This window comes from Neolamprologus multifasciatus, chromosome 10 (genome assembly GCF_963576455.1).
Source record: "Neolamprologus multifasciatus chromosome 10, fNeoMul1.2, whole genome shotgun sequence".
Classification (NCBI taxonomy): domain Eukaryota; kingdom Metazoa; phylum Chordata; class Actinopteri; order Cichliformes; family Cichlidae; genus Neolamprologus; species Neolamprologus multifasciatus.
Window position 1 is genome coordinate 5,439,502 of NC_140448.1, and position 15,148 is coordinate 5,454,649.

Below are 15,148 nucleotides of genomic sequence, written 5' to 3' on the forward strand. Positions count from 1 at the left end.
ATCGATATTGAACCGTTCGATACAGTGCTTTCGGTTCGGTATGCATATGTATGAACAATACAACATTTTTAATTTATTTTATCAACTTTCCTTCTGACGGTGCTGTCTGTGTTGAGCGCTCAGTGGATCTGCGCTCGACAGTGCAGCCTAGGCGGAGTAGTCGAACGCAGATCCACTGAGCGCAGCGCAAGCTAGCAGACAGAAGCTAAGCTCGTTGCAACATGGCAAATTGAACCTCCCCCACCCTCATTCAGATCTGGCGTTTGGAACTATTTTGGTTTTCATGTGACCTATGACCCTGAAGGTAAGCGCGTCATGGACAAAAGTAAAACAGTATGTTGGATGTGCCAGCAATGCTCAATTACATGTTGGGAACTACTGCGTTAGCGCAGTTAGCTCGTTAACGTGTTGGCCGTCCAGCCCCACGCACGGGGCGATCCATGGTAGCTTGTTAACGGAGATTTGCCGTGTTGTGGCGTTAACGTCATTTCAGATTAACGCTGACAGCACTAGTGGGAACACAACGAATATGACTGCACATTTACTCCGACATCATCCTGGTGCAAAGACAAGTGGAAGCAGACAAAAACAACAAGCACGCATGCTACAAACTTTACCCGAGTCATTTAGACAGCCGTTAGCACATGATTCTCCTTATGGGGACCTGATATGTTTAATATGCTGCTGAGAATATAGCCCAGAAGAAGCGTATAGTATAGCTTTTATTTTGGAAAGAGACATTTCTCTGTAATAAACTCTCTTTTCCAAAGATGAGTGATTCCTCCATCAGATAGATTTATTTTTTTATTACTTTGTTTCAGCAACATTAAATTTAAAAACTGTACTTTTGAGTTAAAATATATATTTATAACTTTAATAAATGACAAATTAAAAAAGCATGAACATTTTTTTTTGTATCGAAAAAATATCGAACCGAACCCTGAATTTTGTGTTGCACCCCTACTAAAAACTGACATGGACACATAGCAACACCTAGGGCAGAATATTTCCACAACTGCAGAGGTTTCCACCAAAGAGATCAACTTTCAGTTCGTCACACAATTGTGTAACTTGCCACTACAGAAAAATGTAGCAGTTAGGCTCTATATAAAATGCTTGCTCATGCAAGTCATAATTTAGAACTATATCACTGGAGCCTGCGCCCCGTTTGCATTCCAAGGAAAATGGATAGCCAGCACATAATAAATTACTACCAGTGAACGAACTGTTGTAACATGGATCAAATTGCTCTCTCGTGCCAAAGCGCACAAAGGCACAACAGCTTCTACAACCATAGCTCCACATACTTCATCTGGTGTGAGGCTTTGCACGAAAACTAATCCAGACAACATCAGCCTGCATCTGCTGAACACCACAGCCAAACACACAGGTACCTGCCCGATGCATTCAGCAGAACACACCGTCTGACAGCTCGAGTTTAATGTGCAAGTGCAAACAAGTCCCCTCCCACTCCGTGGTACAGAACTCACCTCCAGGGCCTCGAGGGTCACGAACCCTGTGATGGAAAAGCCGTCGATGATGTCCTCTTCGGCAGAAGTAGACTCCTTCCGCTTTCTTCGTGGAGGTCGAGGTCGGGACGACGAGGGCTCCCTGTCACCGTCCCGCTCCGAGTCAGAGGAGAAGCGAAACACGGAGCCCTTCACGTGGTTGTTCTGTATCCCATTTGATCTCCTCTCCCGATCCCTCTCGGACCTCGACTTCCTCTTCTTCCGGAGACCACTAGATCGAGGGCCATCCATGTCCTTCATTGGAAGCATCCAAATAAACCCTCCTGTTAACAGGGAATCAAAGCCTTCGAGGGCCCAACGCGGCACTGCTAAACCTCCACTTGGGCAAAGACCCCCTTGAGGAGAATCTCCACAATATCCAAGAGAATGTTATCAGTGGGATAGATCCAAGGTAATCATAATATCCAACAGATGAAGCCTTTTATGGGAAACTCAACAGCGCACTGACTCAGTGAACCCAGCTAGGCTTCACGAAAAGATCCCCAAAGGCAGTCCATCAAATCCTACAACGGAGGTGTAAAACGATCTGTTAAACACGTTATCGCCAAGCTGTCGATTCTGCCAGGGGAAGGACTTTTCAAGTTAAAGCAAATGTCTGCTCAGTGAAGGTGCCCCGCCGTGGTGAGATGAGCAGGTGCCGCCACATCTTTCTTCTCCAGGAACGGCTCCTACCCAAGGTCAGCAAACTCACGCTCCTGCAAAACAAAGATGGACAGAGAGAGAGAGCGCATGCATTTGCAACATGTTCACTCAGCAAGTTCAACAGTGCATCGGAGCTAATGAGCCATTTTCCGATAGGTGCTGCATGCTACAACAGAAGGTTCTTGGCTTGGTGCATAATGCAAGATGAATGTTTTATTAGTTGCATCTGCTGAGTATACTGTGCTTTTTACACTGCCAGGTCATTAAGCCCCGAGACGAGATGATTATGTGTTGTAAGTGCTCTTTTACTGGTGTCTCAAAAGCTTTTGCCAAGTTTTCTAACATAAACTGTGTTTTTAAATGATTGAGCTCCTTGTGTAAATTATATAACACCAGTGTTATTTTGCTACACGATGGCTTAAGTTTCCTGGGATTATTTTTGGCCCGGTGACAGCTACAAATGTATAAACTCTAAACTCTGTGACAGCGCTTCAGCACTATGCAGCACTTTCTTCCTACTACAATAATTCAACTGACAAGGTGAACAATACACCCGTTTAGTTGCTCTACATTAGTTTTAATGCAAAAGATCAACATTTTGGCACACACTCACATGCATCAGAAATGACATTTCATTCACTTTCACTGTGCAACATCGCTAATAATAAAGTTGCAGCATAAACAGACATAAAAGACAAATTAGACGAGTCAATACTTGAAGCTGTGCTCGAATATATAGCTCTGACTTGTAGACATCCATAAATGAGTTGCTGAAATTAACAGATTCCCCCTGACAACCTGTTTCAGCTCACCATTCATTTCTTTCAAAGCATCACCTTGGCACACAGACATCACTACATTTCTCCCTTTCACAAATTAAAAGTAGGTCTAATTGACACGCGTTTGAGGTTTTACACACTCTAAACAAATGCCACGACCCTCTATTAAGGTTATCTGTGTTTGGCTGCAGAGCTTAGCAGAGCCTGGCTTCACTGACACTGAAGGCATCTGGCTGCTTTATAATATTAGGATGCAACATTCAACAGCTTGCAGTGCTATTCTACATCATTCTCAGGAGCAGCCCAGCAGACTAGGCCTAAAGCCACAGAAAGTCACTCTGGCATTGTAGTCCAAAACACATATGGCTTCTCAGTGTGTCCAGAATAATAATTCCCATCCATGACATCACAGAAATGGTATTCGTATGTTGAAGAAAACTGCTTCAGACCGAACTAACTGCAGGCTTTTACTAAGCCTCCAGAATCCAGGTGGATGTTTCAAGCAGAGGAATGAACCCTTTTCTGCATCACCACCCAAACCAGAAACCAATCTGTCACAGTCAACCACCATCTTCAACTTTACAGTGTCTCCTTGGACACGGGCTGTCATGTAGTGAGCTCATCTGGATTCTGCAGCATGTATGCTCTGCTCGACCCTGCAAAGTGACAAATGTTTTAAGCATGCACAACCACAACCATTTTGGGGGGCTTGATCAAAGGCATGCACAACAAAGGCACTAACAAGCCTGCATGCCAACAATTAAGTGTGCATCAACCATTTACAGCTATTCATTTCACAGTGCATGTTCAGTCTTCTAACAACACCCCCAAAAGGCAAATGCACCTTTACCGTGATAATGCTTCTAAGCCTTTTTTAAGTACCTGTGCCTTTAACCTGATGCCCCATGCCAATACTCATCTAATGGCACACAGACACTGTGCAAATAGCTCCCAAAATATCGCTTATTTAAAAACACACACACACAAACTGTGTCCTAGCACTCGCCCTGGCTTTTCCAGTTCAGCAAAGACTCTTTCTCTTGTCTCAGCTCACAGTCCCTTTTTGTCTGCCTGTGCTGTCAGTAAAGATCTCAGGCTCTGTAATCCAGTCCAGCCCACAACAGCAGCGGCAGCGGACTGGCACTGCCTCCTGCTCCGGCTCTCCAAGCTTCATTTTCTACTATAAGACACACAACAAAAGCAAGCCTCTCTCTCTCTCTCTCTCTTCTTTTTTTTCCCTTTTGCTCCAAGACACGTCATGCAAAACCAAGAATTGCAAACCCTTGCGAGTGAGGAGGGACCGTCCGGACAAGTTGAAGGCCTTCAGTCACTAAAGAAAAAATAAAGATAAAGCACAAGAAGGTTTGGAGCTGGCAAAATAAATCCCGCGAAGGAAAACCATAGGGTATCTCCTCCTCCTCTCCCCAGATCCGAGCTTCAGGATCCCGGAGAAGGGAGACCGGGGCGCAGTGATACGGCGATGCCGCAGTGCCGCTTTACAGGCTGCGCGCTTCCTCCTCGGCGCAAATAGTGCTGTCCGTGGACGTTTATTCTGCGAGTAGCGGTAAAGATACAGTACGGCTGCTAACTTAGCTGCAAGTCAAATGTGCTGGAGCCAGTTTATACAGTCTTGTTATTTCCAAACTTAATTATGATTCGCAACGGGCGCGTTTTTAATGTTTTTATCGCACATGCATGACAGAATAATTGCAAATGCAAGTCAGGTGAACGGTTCAAGTAGGAAGTGGTAATGAATACTAGAAGAAAGTGTCCGGTCATTACTTCATGAACCTCGGCTTTATTATTAAATGGTAAAATATGCATTCATTAGCATAATTGCTTAAATTGAACAGCAGCCTGTGATCGTTAACGCCCACCAAGCTAAAGACAAAGCTGTAGCCACACAATTGATTTTATGGAGAAAAGAAGCAGCAACTTTATTTTTTTTACACAGTTTGTTTAAACATATAGTCAGTCACCTATTAGTTTAGCGACTGTATCTTTATTTTATCCAAATTATTTAGTAATTTTAAATAATTCATTATTTATCCCCCTCCTTCAGGACAGTTAGCTACAATGTTCTCATAAAGTGATCTGAACTCTTGCTTCAAGGACACCTGTGGCCAACTAACTCCCCCCCCCCACCACCACACCAGCACTGCAGGTGGTGTCTGACCTTACAGCAGCGGTAATGAATAATAAAAGACTAAATAAGCACAGCATATTTTCGACATTTAAAGACAATATTTACCCCGGAAAGCTGCTTCTCAGCACTGAGTCACCCCAGCCTTTGCAATCAGACAATTACTTGCATGTGTGGGGCCACGAGATTATACGTGTCCCGAGTCTGCAGCGCTCACGGCGTTGCCCCAATAAGCTGTCAAAGCAATACGTGCGCTTTAGTAAAGGTTCTGAAGCTTATTCATTATGTTGGTGTTTTGCATTTATATTGTAATAAAGAAAGAAAACATGGAGTTATTCGACATCCAAGTTGTGCATCATTTGGCAGGAATAAATCTATTCAGTGCAGGTCACTTCACTCAGGTTGTTCAGTGTCATTCATGAAAAGCAGTCAAGCATCAGGCGGAGATTTACAATGGCTGCAGGAACATGCTTTGCTCTTTTAAAGTCTTTTGCTTGCATGGAAACGTACCAGGTGAATAATACCTGCACCAACAGGAGGACAGTTATATATATATGTAGATGCAGAAACGTGGCTGAAGATGTTTTTACTGTCTGCCAACTGAAAATCAGTATTAAAGTAGTAATGCATGTTTTATTGGAGATAATTAATCAGATAATATTTTTTAAAAACTTTAATATTTGTAGCTTCATGTTCCATAAATGTGGATCGAGTGAACGCCTCGTAGCACATGTCGCTGCAGCATGCATTGATTTTTAGGTCCATTAATACCGTGGGGTGAGCATTAATAACAGTGTAACTACAACAGTGTGAATTTGTACTATATTCAATAATAATTCAATTTAATTGCAGCTTTATTGGGTGTAGTGTCAAAACCTCATGAAACTCATGTTTAATTAAAAAAAAAAAGAAAAGAGGGGGGGGATGTCACGCCTCTCACAAACAGGAATCGGGGAAAGTCAGTGAACTGGTCCTCTGCACCCACCCATGGGTGGGATGTGTATTTTTAGCTCAGTCTAATGATGCAGAGGCTGAGTGGCTTGGCTCAGAGCTTGCTTAAAGTGCTTCGATTCCCAGCGCCCAGTGGCACAGGGACCCCATCTGCCTGTAAGAATAATGCTGGGGGATACATGTGCACTTGACCCCACCTCATCTTCCAGGAGGAGTGTCCTTGTGAGAAGTGGTGTGGCGGGGGAGAGGCAGCTAATTCAGCTCTCCCAGCCTCTGCTCATTTGTGGGGAAGATAAATGTGCTCCTCTCCCCTCTCCTCTGCCGTAATTAGCTTTAATTACACCTTTGCCCAAACTTTCTGTGCCTCCACAGCTTCATTCTCTGCCACACAACAAACTGGATCCAGGGATCTGAAGGCTGATAAAGTGGAAATATTTTCGGTAAATGTATGAAGCAGTGATCTGGATAATTGGTTCGGACCGCTGACCACTGCCTTCACCACTCTCCGCACAACGAAAGAGTCATTCTTTCCAGCTGTAGTGTCTCCAGCTTGCTATAATAATGTCTTCCTGACCCAGGGATAGCTCAGAAGGTGGAGTGGTCGCCCCATGATGGGAAGGTCGGGGGTTCGAATCCACTGAACGGCTACCCTGAGGTTCCCCTGAGCGAGGTACCGTCCCTACACGCTGCTCCCCGGTGCGCCTGCTTAGTGGCTGCCCACTGCTTCACTGACTGAATGGGTCACATGTAGAGAGAGTAATTTCCCCACGGGGATGAATGAGTATGCATTATTATTGTTTTGTGATTGGATTCAATCATCGGGCTTTTTTACACAGGAAAATGGAAACTGCTAGAAGAAAATAAACTCAAGAACTAAATGACAAAAGTTATAAAATAGACTCAAAATCCAATAAGCCGACACCATCAGGCTTTTATAACGACTGTTTTATAGCACAGCACAGCACACAAGCCTGAGTCTGTAACAGGATGAAGCTGAGGGGATAGATCGACTATTATTCCACCTGAAAAAGCATTTCTGCGTATTTATCTTTAATCACTAAGTCAGAATGCAAAACTTCCCTGTTTTCCTCTTCAGACAGCAGATGGTAGTAATTAAGGAATCGGATTAACAAAATAGAATCGTGCATATGATCACACCCTCCTCATTTTCAGCTTTTACCTTTATCCCATTTGTGCATCTTCATCCTTATTATCTTGTCTTGTCAGGGAAAAGGCTCAGCTGGGATGTAGTGACAATATGGGAGCAATACAGCTTGATTTCCTGAGCGCTCATAGCAACAAAGAGATTCCTTTTCCTCCTCCAGCTGTGCTAGCAAACCCTATAATAGCCTTTATTACTTTAAATAGTTCTCACCCCACTGTATCTGTGTCGTCGCACTATTGCCTCTTTGTTCTGTTGTTGTGTTCACTTGGCAAACAGGATTTGTTGATGCTATTCATCAAAGGTATAGTGGGGACGACAGTGTCGCTAACACACTGTGTGTGGGAGGTATAATATTCATCACTAATGATTTGTCCCCGAAGGCCTTACAAGTGCTTAATGACCTTAAAGTGCAAGCAATACATGACAGGCATGTGACATACTCGCTGCTAAATTGTGGCACATGACCTGCTGTTTAAAAGCTGACCTAAATTATGAATGTGTCTCTACTGTCACGTTAGAAAAAGAAGAAGAAGCATTTAAAGCGTCCACGGGCTAATGTGTGAATATGTTTCAATGGAAAAATCACTTTTTAAAGCAGAAAAGTGAATTAGTGTGATTGATTATACAGATCAGTATGAGTGAGGCTTGTACCTGTAATGATGACAGCGTGGACTGAAAAGCCTCTCTGGATTTAATATATGGGGCCTGTCAAAATCCTCTTAGCTCGTGGTTCCTCAGTCGGCTCACACAATCAATCATTGTTGACTGTTTGGGCTTTGGATAAGACTCGCATTCGCCGTCATAGAAATGAGGAAAGAACGTCAGTTTTAAATAATTTACTGATTATTTCAAAAAAAGTTGTTTTACAAAATGTGAATGGAAACAATTTAAAGCCTCTGAAACGAGCAAAGAAGAAACAAACAAATGTTTGAGATGGGAAATTGAATTTATTTGTATATTTTGAAGATGAAACGATCATTTTGTCTTCAGGTCCAGCAGAGTTTCTTTAGTGAAAGTCAGAGCTAACATTAACCTCCTAAGACCCGAACTCTTCCATGGCAGCATTTTTAATTTCTCTTTGATATTTCGGCACATTGGGGCCCGATGAATGTTAAAAACAAAAAATTACCAGATTTTTTTACCTTACTTTTGTTTTTACGAAAAATAAGATCCACATCTGAGGATATTCATTTAAAATTTTAATAGAACAGTAGCAGTATAATGTTCTCGTAAGTGGACATCAGGCTCTTGTAGAGCAAAATTGAATATTTTGGTCTAAATAACCCAAAATGTCCTATAGGACAGCGGTCCCCAACCCCCGGGCCTCGGACCGGTACCGGTCCGTGAGTCGTTTGGTACCGGGCCGCGAGAGTTGAGGCTCAGGTGTGAAATGTATAGTTTTCAGGGTTTTTATCGGTTTTCAGCGTTATTTTGTTATCGTTTTTATCGTTTACTCAGTTTTCCTGGGTCTTTTCACGTGTGTTATGAATAAATTTTCTTTTTTTGGTACTGGTACTAGTTTTATTTTGTTGTATTTATCCACCGGCAGCATGGTGGCACGGTGGTTAGCACTGTTGCCGCACAGCAAGAAGGTCCTGAGTTCAATTCCAACATCAGGCCGGGGTCTTTCTGTGTGGAGTTTGCATGTTCTCCCCGTGTTTGCGTGGGTTCCCTCCGGGTACTCCGGCTTCCTCCCACCGTCCAAAGACATGCAGCTTGTGGGGATAGGTTAGTTGGATAATCCAAATTGTCACTAGGTGTGAATGTGCGAATGAATGTGAGTGTGAATGGTTGTCTGTCCCTGTGTGTTGGCCCTGCGACAGACTGGCGACCTGTCCAGGGTGTACCCCGCCTCTCGCCCTATGACAGCTGGGATAGGCTCCAGCGCGACCCTGAAAAGGATAAGCGGAAGCGAATGGATGGATGGATCCGCGACACCTTAAAGGCCGGTCCATGAAAATATTGTCGGGCATAAACCGGTCCGTGGCGCAAAAAAAGTTGGAGACCGCTGCTATAGGAGGTTAAAGGTGGAGGACGTAAACAAAGGTCAAGAGGAAAAGTGCAGAGAGCTTCAGCATCCTGTCAAAGACGTCATCGGCAAACAATTCAACAATTTATGAGCAAAACTGCTCCACCTAAAGTTTCATTATCTGCAGTAAACAGGACGGTAACACTATTAAAAGCATCAGCGTTCAGACAAAGGCCACACGCTCACACTGAACTACATTTGGACCTTCAGACAGCAGTGCATTCAAAACAGACGAACGGTTGTGTTGGCAAATTTAAGACCCAGTCACCCTCATGGGTCCAAACCCATTTCAGGGGAAAGAGGGAAAATGTGACCAATCAAAATGTTGCATTCTAAACAGGACGGGGACCAAGTGGTTTTTAGCTTTCAGTTCAAATTCCAGCTTCTGTTATGGTGTATTAATGCACATGGCCGTCCCATCAATGCTGAATGATATCTAGAGATTTTTGAGTAGTACATGATGCCCTGAAAGAGTCTCAGTGCTTATTTAGCTACCCTGATGGCCGAGTGTAGTCCAGAGCTGCTGCTAACCAGAGAGGTCCTGAACTGGTGAGCAGCTGAAACTCAATATCCATCCATCCATCTTCATCCGCTTTATCCGAGGCCGGGTCGCGGGGGCAGCAGCCTAAGCAGAGAGGCCCAGACCTCCCTCTCCCCAGCCACCTCCTCCAGCTTATCCAGGGGAACACCAAGGCGTTCCCAGGCCAGCCGAGAGATATAATCTCTCCAGCGTGTCCTGGGTCTGCCCCGGGGCCTCCTCCCGGTGGGACATGCCCGGAACACCTCACCCAGGAGGCGCCAAGGAAGCATCCTTGTCAGATGCCCGAACCACCTCAGCTGGCTCCTTTCGATGTGGAGCAGCAGCGGCTCTACTCTGAGCCCCTCCCGGATGGCCAAACTTCTCACCCTATCTCTAAGGGAGATGCCAGCCACCCTTCGGAAGAAGCTCATTTCCGCCGCTTGTATCCGCGATCTCGTTCTTTCGGTCACTACCCACAGCTCGTGGCCATAGGTGAGGGTAGGGACGTAGATCGACCGGTAAATTGAGAGCTTGAAATTGAAACTCAATATCAAGCTGGAAAAACATTTTGCTTTCCAAACCACAGAAATCGGTCTCGTCAGTTCCCAAATGCTAAGAGTGATGTTAAAAGAAGACGAGACGGTGGTAAACACGCCCCTCATGCACTCTGTGTTGCTGCCATCAAATTCTACATCAGCACGTCGTTTCCAAAAACCGTTTTGTCCTGTATGATGAAATCATTTAAATTCAGGGTTTAAATCATCAGCAAATCATTGCCAGTTGTTTTTACTGAGATTTTATTCAAAAATCAGTTTTTAAATTGCACTAAAATCAAACACTATCAGGATGCAGGAGTACAGCATTGGTCAAGATCAAAGCTGCTAAAAGGTAAAAAGCTATTTGATAATCTGTCTATCAGTAGAAGATTCTCCAGAATCTTGAGTATATTTTCACTAACTACGACCTTTCTGAAGAACGAAGGTGTGCAGAAGGAGTCTGTTTAGCTTCTTGCACTTCTGTTAACAGCGCGAGCGTGCTCACAGTCGGGTCGCTGGTGTAATTAGTAACACCATTAACTGCTGTGAAAAGGTGCTGTTGAAGAAGTGAACGAATAATAGCTGGCTGTCACGGGTTCTTTTAAGTCTTAGAAGGTAAGTGCAGCATTTATTTAACGTGTGCCGAGTTTAAAATACAAGTGCGGGTTTGATGTGCGCGGCTCTGCGATGACCTTTCGCTGCGTGTTCGGCTCGAAGAGGAAATCATTTACACGTGTATTCGTTATTTCACCAGATGAGTCGATGCACTCGAGCTGTTATTCTTTCTTTTTCTCTCTGATGCTGGGTTTTCTATATCTGTGCATACGCACCAGAAAAAGCGTCCAAACACAAGGGCAAGGAAGGATATGAAAACAGATGGAAGCAGAAAACAACACAAAGCAAACCCGCTGCTATGTTTATCTCCAGCAGCATGGACCATGAATAAGTCTTTGAATGACAAGTACACATATTGAAAATGATAGCTGACCTACTAAAACAACAACGTACAGCTTTTTAAACTAAAGATGCTGTCAGATGTGAACAAACAAAGCACAGAAATGGTGTTATTTGAAAATCTACAGCTCAATTACAGAAACATTCAGCACTAACTAATTCATGAGACGACAAGTTCAACATCAAGTTGAGCCACTTGAGATAAAACAGAATGATTTCAGTCTGCTTTGCTCTTGTCGAGTACAACTGAGGCCTGAGAGAAGCATGTGTTTTCAATTCCAATATAATGAAGTCATGGAGTCTTCGGAGGCACTGCGAGGTTGGGAACGTGTTGCAGTATTTCTGCTATTACGATGTCAAATTCATAAATAATGAAGGTTCAAATTAAAGCCGGAGCCTCGGTCTGGTACGGAGCCGTGTGTAAATTATTCCTCGGACGTGGATCACTCGCTCAGCAGTCTGTTCCTGTTTCTCGAGCTTACGCTGTAACGATGACCTACGTGTTCATTTTTTCCACAAGCTTCTCCAGAGCAATTCGACGCCTTTTCTTGATTTGTCAAAGTTTCTCTCGCCAGCAAATCCAACCCATTACTCATAGCTACAACTGACATCCACTGAACAGGCTCCCTTTGAAGGCTGCACGATGCAGGCCCCCACCTGTCACCTAATACTTCCTGTCCTTTTGTTAACCTTGGGGCTACCGCCCCCACCCAAACCCTAGACCACATAGAGTGTGGAAACACTACAATCCAGTTTTATTTACAAAGTGCTTTATATAAGTATGTAAGGTAAACACTAGGGGTGCAACGATACTCGTATCGATATTGAACCGTTTGATACAGTGCTTTCGGTTCTGTACGCATATGTATCGAACAATACAAAATTTTTAATTTATTTGATCAACTTTTCTGTCTGTGTTGAGCGCTCAGTGGATCTGCGCTCGACAGTGCAGCCTAGGCGGAGTAGTCGAACACAGATTCACTGAGCGCAGGGCAAGCTAGCGAGACAGAAGCTAAGCTCGTTGCAACATGGCAAATTGAACCTCCCCCACCCTCATTCAGATCTGGCGTTTGGAACTATTTTGGTTTTCATGTGACGTATGACCCTGAAGGTAAGCGCGTCATGGACTAAAGTAAAACAGTATGTCGGATGTGCCACGCAATGCTCAATTACATGGGTGGGAACTAGTGCGTTAGCGCAGTTAGCTCGTTAGCGCAGTTAGCTCGTTAGCGCAGTTAGCTCGTTAACGTGTTGACGCCGTCCAGCCCCACGCACGGGCGATCCGCGGTAGCTCGTTAACGGTTTGGTTTGATACTTTGGCTCGTTAACCAAAGTATCAAACCAAACCGTGAATTTTGTGTATCGTTGCACCCCTAGTAAACACCCCACCAATCAGATGACTCTGATTTGGCACACTTTTCACATTTGGCAACAGTGGGAAGGAAAAACTGATTTTTAACAGGAAGAAGCCTCCGTCAGAACCGGGCTCAGGGAGGGGCGGGCTGATAAGAAGGTGGGGACTTAATTAATTAATTAATTTTAAATCTAATTTGATTTTTTTTACCAGTTTAATTTCCAGTGAATAGCTAATAACAGTTAAGAATGAGGTTACAGCCTTTCATAAAGAAAGATTTTATTTACAAAAGTTTTTATTTTCCCGCAGGCTGGGGGGGGGGGTTGTTTTCCAATTACCGTGGCCCAGCCCCCCTCAGGGCAGAGGAGGCATTAGTATTAGCATTACAGATCCCTCCCTCTACCCCTGCAGTAACTATGCGATGCGCACAAGATCACCTTAGTAGAATTTGTAAGCTTCTAAATGTGGATTGTAAAAGTAACATGGGTAAAGTTTTTCCTTGCATGGTGGGGCGTGGGAGGTTCCCAGGAGTGAGGGGAGGTGGGAAAAAGATGGGAAAAGGGGCGAGACGTCTACAGCACGACTCTGTCCTTTGGCTTGCATCACTGGATAGGAGTCATTAATTTACTGACCCACCTATCACAGCAGAGCGTTACGGAGGAAGCTGGCGTCATCAGAATCAAGCCTCCAGGGTGACGATGTTTTTACAGCATGTCTTTCATTACGTGCCCATAAACACACAGTGTAACAGAAACATGGAAACTGTTAGCTCTGCTAACAAAACATCTACACAGCAAGAGTGAAATCACATGTAGCACAGAGTAGCAGGCAGCCCCGGGGATAACTCTCGTAATGCTTGTTTTCTGTTTTCATAATGGAGAGGCGTTGTTCCCAGACAGATTATGGGGATCAGAAGGATGATCTCTTTCCAGTAAACTTCTCTTCTGAGGATTGGATCTGGTGCCCAAATGATGTGGTTTGCCTTTAAAAACACAATCCATGTAAAACAAAAGTGATGTTAAATCTTGGAGTTGCATACACTTCAGTCCTGCAGGAGCTGCAGACGCGTCCTCAGAGATATTGGTCCATGTTGACATGACAGCACCACACGGTTGCTCCAGATTTGTTGACGCTGTATGTTCAAGAAACTAGTTTGAGATGATTTGAGCTTTGTAACATATTATCTTGCTGTATACAGGTTGTGTTTGAGGAAAACAGGGTCACATCATGACAAAGAAGGATGGCAGCAGCTGGCAAAGGCAACAACTGTAGTCATATATAGTATTACATTATGTTTAAAGTTTCAGAGGGATTTTGATCGTTGCTTTTCCATTTTGTGGAATCAAAAACGCCGGCAATTTAAATCCCCAAGTCTTTGCAGTCATACTAATGCGCATTCACAACATGGAAACCGAAATCCACGCAATTAAAAGCGGATTATTAAGGGTGACACTTGTTTGGTTCCAGTGAAAGTTTTATTAAACGCCGAGCAAATCTCTTCACTGAGATTCCCACGAGACTGCGCAGACGGTGCGTGCTGGTGGGGAGCAACAAGAAGCTCCATCTGTACTGGCTCAGCCTCGATCGCGTCCATATGCCAGCTGCAGAAAATATCTTGACAGGGCTGCTTTGCTGCACGCTGCAGATGAGCTGCTCTCAAAGCACACTTTCATTTTTATTGAGATAAACGACAACTCGGGATGCATTTACGACTCCCGCTCGTTCTGGCGCTGGATGCTGTCAGGTTGTTGTGTGGTGGGAGGAGCGCAATTTATATTTATCTGAAAAACACATTTTTAAACCGACGTTTGACTGATATAATGGGACCAAATTGTTTTCAAGTTACATTTGGATTTGCGTGGGATACAGGTCAAATATCGAGTCTCTCCCAACGTATCAGTTTAATCAGTTAAACAACATTTAAACAAAGGAATCCTGAACATGAGTTCCAATCATTAAAAAATCAAACACATGCACACACAGCTCTACTCTTCTACTCTTAAGTTGCTGTTCAGGACTGATGCACTGCCAAGTGATAAGTGAATCTCTGAAAAAGGCATGGAAACAGAAATCCTCCTTAATGACTGAAAATGTCATAAAATAAATAAATTAAATTAATCCGTCAGTAGAGGAAGTCTTACTGATCTGATGATTTGCAAACTCAAAACACTGTTGGTAGCAGAGATGGGCAGTAACGCATTACTTGTAACAAGTAACGAGTAAAGTAAGGGATTACTATGGCAAAAACGGTAATTAGATTACCGTTACTTTCCTGTAGGAACGCTGCGTTACTGCGTTACTAAAACCGTGATTTTTTGTGAGAATGTCTCATGACAGTGACGTAAGCGAGTGCGACGTTCGTGACAACAGCTGTGTGCAGATCAACAATGGATCATATATCGAGTGCAGAGAGAGTATGAGCGTGCAGCGTTTAAAGCGTGGAAGTACTGACCTTACTTTGAGTTTGATTCCATAAAAAGTGACAAAAACATTAGTGTCCGTTGTGCGTGGGAAGAAAACTTCTTTTTACAGCGAAAAAACCCCTA

General features: G+C 43.9%; 1 protein-coding gene and 1 long non-coding RNA gene across 11 annotated transcripts in view; both read right to left on the reverse strand.

Moving 5' to 3' along the window:
• Positions 1-1,484, reverse strand: part of LOC146509434 (uncharacterized) — a 50,172-nt gene extending 48,688 nt beyond the window's left edge. Inside the window, exon 1 of the long non-coding RNA XR_014876366.1 lies at positions 1-1,484. This exon is cut by the window's left edge and continues 48,030 nt beyond it. This is a non-coding gene — a long non-coding RNA (uncharacterized LOC146509434).
• The window catches only part of auts2a (activator of transcription and developmental regulator AUTS2 a), a 418,508-nt gene extending 414,056 nt beyond the window's left edge, over positions 1-4,452 (reverse strand). For 7 of the 10 annotated variants that reach the window (XM_085173988.1, XM_085173992.1, XM_085173990.1 and 4 more), the window contains exon 1: positions 1,491-4,451. In XM_085173988.1, coding sequence (XP_085030114.1) covers positions 1,491-1,778 — 288 coding nt within the window. In that variant the 5' untranslated portion in view covers positions 1,779-4,451. Of the gene's footprint in view, positions 1-1,490 lie in introns of all 10 variants that reach the window. The other 3 variants (XM_085173993.1, XM_085173985.1, XM_085173983.1) reach the window with 2 other exon arrangements.
• Positions 4,453-15,148: the final 10,696 nt, after the last annotated feature.